This window comes from Vigna unguiculata, chromosome 3 (assembly GCF_037176805.1).
Source record: "Vigna unguiculata cultivar grain cowpea cultivar isolate G323 ecotype 2 chromosome 3, ASM3717680v1, whole genome shotgun sequence".
Lineage (NCBI taxonomy): Eukaryota > Viridiplantae > Streptophyta > Magnoliopsida > Fabales > Fabaceae > Vigna > Vigna unguiculata.
In genome coordinates, this window is record NC_140794.1 from 53,337,251 (window position 1) to 53,346,132 (window position 8,882).

At 43.1% G+C, this 8,882-nt stretch overlaps 1 protein-coding gene across 1 annotated transcript; it reads right to left on the reverse strand.

Annotated features, from left to right (window-relative positions):
* Nucleotides 1-512: 512 nt before the first annotated feature.
* Nucleotides 513-7,900, reverse strand: LOC114184674 (uncharacterized). Its single transcript, XM_028071988.2, has 2 exons — nt 4,308-7,900; nt 513-4,132 (listed from the first exon to the last, which is right to left on the reverse strand). Exons 1-2 carry the CDS (start codon nt 7,898-7,900, stop codon nt 688-690), a joined length of 7,038 nt encoding a protein of 2,345 aa, XP_027927789.2. The 3' UTR covers nt 513-687.
* Between the last annotated feature and the right edge of the window lie 982 nt (nt 7,901-8,882).

Below are 8,882 nucleotides of genomic sequence, written 5' to 3' on the forward strand. Positions count from 1 at the left end.
TCCCATATCGCCTTTGTAGGTTTTTCATTCTAACAAACAATCCCTTTTTGTTCTTCCCAACTTGTGGCTTTGGCCTATCGTTAGACAAGGTCAACTAAACAAAACCTGCCACAGTACACTCCTCCTTATTTCCTAGGGCAATCCTTTATTTTAGAGGAAAGTGAATGAATTGGTGGTTCGAGCAATATGAATGCAGATGCTTTGACAAGAGATGAACGCAAGTTATGCTTAATGTGACAAACCATGGAAAGACTTCCCCTTCTCCCCACTTTTGTATTTTCACCCTTTTTTTTTTTTTTTTTTTTTTCATTTTTTGAAAATGCCATACACTTGACGACTTTATTAACAACAAATTCCAAAATTGATTTCATTTTTCCTCTTTTTTTCTTCTTTTTTTTTATTATTTTACTTCCACGACACCCTTTAGAAGCGAGCCTGTTCTTAGAGATCATACCTGTGATGCCTCATTGGTATGTATATGGCTTTATTCGTCTTTTATCCTTTCTTTTTTTTTTTTTTTTTTTTTTATCTGTTACTTATTCTCTTTACGAGCTCAACATGACATCAATTGTTTCAAATTTATGGAGAAAACCTAATTGTATTTATTGAACGAAAAACAAAGCAGAGTACAACAAACTTTGGATACAATGTCGGTATCCCCTAGTAGCGTCTCCTATCAAGGAATCATCATGCATAAAATTTTTTGACCGCGTCAGAATTGACCGGTAACGGTAATTCCTCCCCATCCATCCTTGTGAGAATTAGTGCCCCACCAGAAAATGCTTTCTTCACCACATATGGGCCTTCATAATTTGGAGTCCACTTGCCCCTGTGATCCTTCTGTATGGGCAAGATCTTCTTCAAAACTAGCTCGCCTTCATGGATCTCTCTAGGGCGCACCCTCTTGTCGAACGCTTTTTTCATTCTTCTTTGGTACAACTGTCCGTGACACACTGCTGTTAGCCTCTTCTCCTCAATGAGGTTGAGCTGGTCAAACCGAGCTTGAATCCATTCAGCCTCTTCCAATTGGGTCTCCATTAACACTCGTAGGGATGGAATTTCTACTTCAAAAGGTAGCACTGCCTCCATTCCGTATACCAGAGAGAAAGGTGTTGCCCCAGTCGATGTACGTACTGAAGTACGATACCCATGCAAAGCGAAAGGAAGCATCTCGTGCCAATCTTTATACGTAACCACCATTTTCTGTACGATTTTCTTGATGTTCTTATTAGCAGCCTCAACTGCCCCATTCATTTTTGGACGATAGGGAGAAGAATTATGATGTTGGATTTTAAATCCTTCACACAATTCAGTCATCATTTGATTGTTCAGGTTGGTGGCGTTATCGGTGATTATCTTGTTGGGCAATCCGTACCTGCAGATCAGCTCTCTTTTTATGAATTTAGTCACAACTTTTCTCGTCACATTGGCGTAAGAAGCAGCTTCTACCCATTTAGTGAAGTAATCAATTGCAACCAGTATGAAGCGATGTCCGTTCGAGGCTTTTGGCTCTATGGCTCCAATAACATCTATCCCCCACATTGAAAATGGCCATGGTGCAGACATTACATTTAAAGTAGTGGGCGCCATATTGATATTGTCCGCATATTTCTGACACTTCTCACACTTCCTCACGTGCATGCAACAATCACTCTCCATGGTCAACCAAAAGTAACCAGCCCTCAAGATCTTCCTGGCCATTGAGTGCCCATTCATGTGTGTGCCGAAGGTGCCTCCATGAACTTCCTCCAATATTGACTTGGCCTCTTTTGCCTCCACGCATCGAAGGAGAACCATGTCGTGGTTTCTCTTGTACAACACATCCCCACTTAAGATAAAACTTGCAGCTAACCTTCTCAATGTCCTTTTATCATTCTCAGATGCTTCTTCGGGGTATTCCCTGGTTTTTAAATATCGTTTGATATCAAAATACCAAGGCCTACCATCTAATTCTTCTTCAATGAAGCGACAATATGCTGGCTCTTCGTGGCTCTTCATCTGGATCATTGGCAATACCCCATCTTGATTAATCTCGAACATCGATGACAAAGTAGCTAAGGCATCCGCCAACTGGTTATCTTCTCGTGGGATGTGTTGAAATTCAATGGAATCAAGATACTCCACCAACTCCATGATGTAAGCTCTGTAGGGAATCAACTTCGGATCCCTAGTCTCCCATTCCCCCTTTAATTGATTGATAACCAATGCTGAATCTCCGTACACATTCAAAAATTTTGCCTTCAATTCAATTGCGGCTCGGATGCCCATAGCGCAAGCTTCATATTCAGCGATATTATTCGTGCAATTAAAACACAATCTTGCGGTCATTGGAATGTATTGATTCTCTGGAGATATCAGTATTGCCCCTATACCATGTCCCATGATGTTAGAAGCTCCATCGAATAATAACGTCCATGTCTTTCCATTTTGCTCTTCCTGATCACCTTCAAATAAGGCCATGATATCTTCGTCGGGGAATTCAGGCTGCATCGACTGGTAATCGCTAATAGGTTGTTGAGCCAGATATTCAGCCAGAGCGCTACCCTTGATAGATTTCTGTGTGACATATATAATGTCGTATTCTGACAGTAGCATCTGCCACCGGGCTATCCTTCCAGTCAAAGCGGGTTTTTCAAAAATATACTTGATGGGATCCATCTTGGATATCAACCAGGTAGAATGACTCAACATGTATTGCCTTAGACGATGGGCGGCCCATGCCAATGCGCAACAGGTTCGCTCTAAAAATGAGTATCGTCGTTCGCATTCTGTGAACTTCTTGCTCAGGTAGTATATGGCGTGCTCTTTCTTTCCAGTTTCATCATGCTGACCTAACACGCAACCCATTGACTCGTCCAGTACAGTCAAATACAGAATTAGTGGTCTCCCTGGTCTCGGTGGCCGTAAGACTGGAGGATCTTGTAGATATTGTTTAATTTTGTCGAAAGCAGCCTGACAGTCTTCATTCCACTTGACGGCCTGATTTTTACGCAATAGCTTGAATATTGGTTCACAGGTGGAAGTCAACTGGGAGATGAACCTAGCAATGTAGTTCAGTCTGCCCAAGAAACCTCGCACCTCTTTCTCCGTGTTAGGAGTAGGCATTTCGATTATCGCGCGCATCTTGTCAGGATCAACCTCAATCCCTTTTTGACTGACAATGAAACCCAGCAACTTTCCAGATTTCACACCGAATGTGCATTTAGCCGGGTTTAGCTTAAGCTTGAACTTCCTTAATCTCTCGAACAATTTCTTCAGGTTGAGGATGTGCTCTGTTTCTGACTCGGACTTGGCGATCATATCATCTACATAGACCTCAATTTCTTTGTGCATCATATCATGAAAAAGCGCCACCATGGCCCTTTGATAGGTTGCTCCGGCATTCTTGAGTCCGAAAGACATCACCTTATAGCAAAATGTCCCCCATAACGTGATAAATGTGGTTTTTTCCATATCTTCAGGTGCCATCTTGATCTGATTGTATCCTGAGAAGCCGTCCATAAATGAAAATAGTGAGAATCTGGCCGTATTATCCACTAATGTGTCAATGTGAGGCAATGGGAAATTGTCTTTTGGACTCGCACGGTTCAAATCTCGATAATCAACGCACATCCGAACTTTGCCATCCTTCTTAGGCACTGGTACAATATTTGCCACCCATTGAGGGTATTTTGCCACAGCTAAAAATCCAGCGTCAAATTGCTTTTGCACTTCTTCTTTGATCTTTAATGACATTTCTGGTTTCATTCTCCTTAGCTTTTGTCTAACTGGAGGACATTCCGGCTTGAGTGGAAGTTTATGTTGCACTATATCAGTATCTAAACCAGGCATGTCATTGTACGACCAAGCAAACACGTCCCTAAATTCCTTTAGTAAAGCACATAGTTCTTGTTTCACTTCTCTCTTCATACTAGTGCCAATCTTCACTTCTTTCTTCTCATCCTCCTCTCCTAGGTTAAGTGTTTCAACATCCTCTTGATAGGGTTTTATTTCCTTAGATTCTTGTTCCACTAACCTCATTAGTTCAGGGGAGAGTTCCGGATCATCTTCATAATCATCTTCCGTATTATCGACAGGGCGCTCAAAATTGGGGATATCGACATTGTTATTTTCAAAACATTCATTGTCATATCTGCATTATTTGAGTTTATAAAAAACGATAAACAAACAACAGTGCGAAACAAAAATAACAAAGGTAGCAAACACAAATTGATTGTCACGCTGAACATAAAGAGAAAGGTGTCAGCCCGTTAAGTCATGAATCCTAAAGCTCCGGGTAAAGCAGTAGGATTAATTAAAAATATTACATTTCAACCGAATTAAACATCACAGGTAGATCCAAAGTCTCCCAATTGTCGAGTGGCGCATCTGAAGTGCATGGCTGCACGAAAGTTGAGCTTTCCCGTTCATCTTCATCGTTGACAGCTACTATTTGGCTAGTGTTGATCCATCCGGCACTGTGGAAGCTCTCTTTGATATCGCAGATGCATATCCTTTTTAACTCCTTCTCTTTTCCTTGCATGCGAGCCAGATCACGTTCTCTCCTTTCTTCCATCAGCCTCCTCTTGTCTTCTCGAGTAGGCTTGTATCCCAGGCCGTATCTATTCCTTTTCTCAGTGACCTCCAGGGGAAATATCATTCCTTGCTTGTCCTTGCCTAGCCCTTTTCCGTATTCGTATCCCTCTTTTAGCATGATCCTGGCGGTCATAAGGGAGGCACGAGGCAATTGTGGGTTCATCGGATATGGCTCCACATAGGTACTGCCCACAATTTCCAAAGACTGGAAAGCTGTCTCAAGGGCTTCTTCTGCTACTTCAATATATCGAGAAGACGAAGGACCACTCACCAAGATATCTTCCTCTCCTGAAACTATCACTAGTTTATCACCCATGACGTACTTCAATTTTTGGTGCAAGGTTGAAGGCACCACACCTGCTGAATGAATCCAAGGGCGGCCCAATAAGCAGCTATATGCTGGGAGGATATCCATCACTTGGAAAGTTACTTGAAAGACGCACGGCCCAATTTGGATTGGCAATTCTACCTCTCCCATCACTTCTCTCTTGCTCCCATCAAAAGCCCTCACGATCATTGCACTTGGTTTCATGTGGATACCCTCACACGGAAGCTTTCCCAATGTTGCTTTTGGCATTACATTCAAGGAAGAACCATTGTCGATTAATACTCGTGCTATGACATGATCCAAGCATTTTACAGAGACATGGAGGGCCTTGTTATGTCCTCTTCCTTCAGTAGGTATCTCCTCGTCAGTGAAAGTGAGGTAATTGTTAGCAGTGATGTTGCTAACAATTCCCTCAAAACTGTCCAGAGAGATATTCTTCTCCACATGTGCCCCACTGAGTATCTTCATTAGCAGCTTTCTATGCGAGGTTGAATGCATGAGTAAATCCAAAAGAGAGATCCGAGCAGGCATGCGATTCAACTGCTCGACCACTTTATACTCACTCTGTTGTATGAACTTCAAAAACTCACTAGCCTCTTCATTAGATATTTCTTTCTTGTCGTCTTTTCTCAGTCCTTCATCGGTTTGTATCATCTTCCCCTTCAAGAATTCATTGGCACTTTTGTTCATCATCGGTTCACTGCTACCTGTTCCATCTTTCATCAAGATCGGAGGCGTGAATATTCGACCACTCCTAGTCATTCCACCGATGCCCGAAATGTTTTCAACCACTGGCTCACCACTGGTAGGCTGGCCTTCTATTTGTTGTTCCCCACCCGACACACATACATCATATTTCCACGGAACAGCTTTCTCACTCTTGTAAGGAAAAGAGGAGGGTGCTTGGATAGTAATAGGTTGCCTTTGTTGCATTGCTAGTGTAGGGGTGGATCTGGTGAAATGAATCACCAATGGCTCTGGCAAGGTCACATCGGGTTTCCCGCCATCTTGTGCAAATACTTCCTCCTCCATACCCTCGCGACATACTTGCACAAAATTTCTGTCGAGTAGATTTTGTAAAACATCCTTGAACTTGGTGCACTTGTCGATAGAATGCTTAGCACCCGGATGGAATCCGCATTTTTCACTCAAGTTATATCCCCCTTTTAATAGACCCGATTTCAGCAATGTCTCAAAAATAAATCGCTTGGAGCTCCGGATTTCATTCACATTCCTTACTAGCTTGTGTTCCCTATCCTCGACGGCATTCGTCGAAGGATTCTCATGTCCTGAAAGAGGATTCGTTTCAACGCTAGTTTTGTCTTCGTGAAACTTTACCCACCCTGAGTTGATTAAAGCTTCAACTTTGTGTTTGAGGGCTACACACTTCTCAGTAGAGTGTCCAACCCCCCCTCCGTGATAGTCACATTTAGCATTTGGATCGTAATTCTTTGGGAACGGGGGTTGCATAGGCTTCATCGGACAAATTGCAACCAAGCGCTTTTGAAGAAGATGCGGTAACAATTCCGTATACGTCATGGGAATGGGAGTGAACTGAACAAAGTTCCTATCTTGATTCCTCCTCATATTGGTGTTTTGACCTACATTTCGGTTGAAACCTGAGTTAGGCTCGGTTTTCCAAGCATTATTTGGGGCATGTTGCGGTTGATAAAGATTTGACGCTTGATAAAACCCTTGCTGCTGAGTTGGTGTTTGATGAACAGACACCGCATTAGCCACATAAGGAGGTTGGTTCGGGTGTGGTCGATAATTGTGAGTAGGAGCCCGACTTTCCCACACTGGCATCACTGAGGCTGTGTGTGCTTCCACTTCTTTCTTCTTTCCTGGATGGAAACCTGGTTTTTTAGAAGTTGCAGCCGCGAACGGGCCATATGCAATTTTTCCACTCTTTAACCCGATTTCTATCCTTTCACCAATAATAATGATATCAGCGAAATTGGAAGACACATTCCCCAACACGTGCTCATAAAATGGTGATTGTAGTGTGTTTACAAACGTCGCCACCATCTCTTTATCCAGTAGTGGTGGCTCAACCTGAGCAGCCAACTCTCTCCACCGTTGCGCATATTCCTTGAAGGACTCAGTATCCTTCTTGGCCATATTTTGCAACTGCAATCTATCCGGCGCACTATCCGTGTTGTACTTATACTGCTTCACAAAGGCGTCTGCTAAATCCATCCAGGAATGAATTCGAGATGGCTCCAAGTGTGTATACCAATTCAGCGCCACACCAGCCAAACTATCTTGGAAGCAATGTATCAACAACTTGTCATCATAGGCATAAGCAGCCATCTTTCTACCATACATTGTCAGATGGCTCTTAGGGCACGTGGTGCCCTGATACTTTTCAAATTCTGGGACCTTGAACTTATGTGGTATCATCACACCAGGAACCAAGCTTAACCTTGCAACGTCACCGAACCCATAGCTTCCACCACCTTCAATGGCTCGAACCCTCTCTTCAAGTATCTCAAGCTTACTTTTAGCCCTATCAATACCGGCGGACACTACTTGGGTTGTGGTGTGCGGCATGACCTTAGCCAAAGCATCTTCGTCAACAGTTATGTTTGGAGTATTTTGTGCCACAGTCACCCTTGGTTCTGCGAATGTGATTGTCTCCTTCATTCCCACTCCTGTCGTGGGTGTCGAGGCTAATATCGGCCCTTGAGTATTGATTGGTAGTGTGTTGTTAGTCACAGGAAAAGAAAAGGAAGTCTGCTCTGCCTCTGAATATTCCCCAACAGGTGGGGTGTATCCCGGAGGCAGACCGTACATTGGGAACGGGATTGACATGCCCTGAGTGTTCTGGACTTCATATCGAGGAACTTGAGGGTGAATGTTTTCCTCGATCCTTGCAGAGGAGGCTTCTCCCGAAGTTTTCAGCGATTTTAAGGCCTCTAGGATCTGGCTCACTTGATCCTTCAACTGGTTGATGTCGGCCTTCACAGCTTCATGAGCTTCTTCCCAATCTTCCATGATTCTATGGTTAGCTCGTGTGCGGTAAGGGTGTCGTGGAAATTTTGCCGTTGTATTTGCTTTTGCTCTATTATTTTTATTAAATGAAATGAATTATGAAAAATGAAAAAAAATGAAAATGAATGCAAATATTTGTCTTAGCCGGAAATTTTAAAGCCGTGAGAACCTTGAGGTAACATATCACAGAAATCAACATGAAACTTAGTCCATCACATATTGTCAAGACAACCCGATCACCCACAAGTCTTTTACATTCATCAGCCGAGAAAAGAAAGAAAAACTATTCTCTAGCCCTGGCTATCATGTTCTTCATCTCCCTTATCAATTCCTTACAATGACTAAAGAACGCCTCAATTTCCCTAGGCGAATTGAATATCGGTAGTGCAGCCTCTGCTTCAGCCAATAATCGCGGAACATCTTCGATTGCTCCATTTGCAAGGGAAGCCAGCTGTGAGAAACATCTCCTCCAATGTTCCACGGCCATCTCCTGCTCGACTAAGTATTCATTCATTCGACTTATCACCTCTTCATGTTGCTTTTCCAATTCAGCTCTATGCCAACGTTCTTCATCCATCTTCACCTCATAGGTCGACACCATTTCCCGCATCTGTCGTTCGACCTCACTGATCCTAACTTGAGCGTTGTGCAGCCGCTTTAGTGCTTCAGTCTTTTCTCTCTTAGATTCTTCACACACTTGATCTCTTTGGCGCTTAGATGTCGTTGCTGCGTCTCTCTCTCGGTCCCTTGATTTTAACGCGGTGTTGGCTGCAGCCAAATCCTGTTTAACTCTGAAAGCATGATCTCGCTCTTCTCTTTGTTTTCTAAGAATTCCTTCATACGCTTTTGTCACTTCCTCCTTATCACGCCTCAGATCCACGTACTCGTGTCGGAGACTTTGGAGCTCATTAACTAATTTGGCATTTTTGAGTTTCATCTTCTCCATCTCCTCTTTCAACCCCCTCATTTCGTCGGACTCTACAGG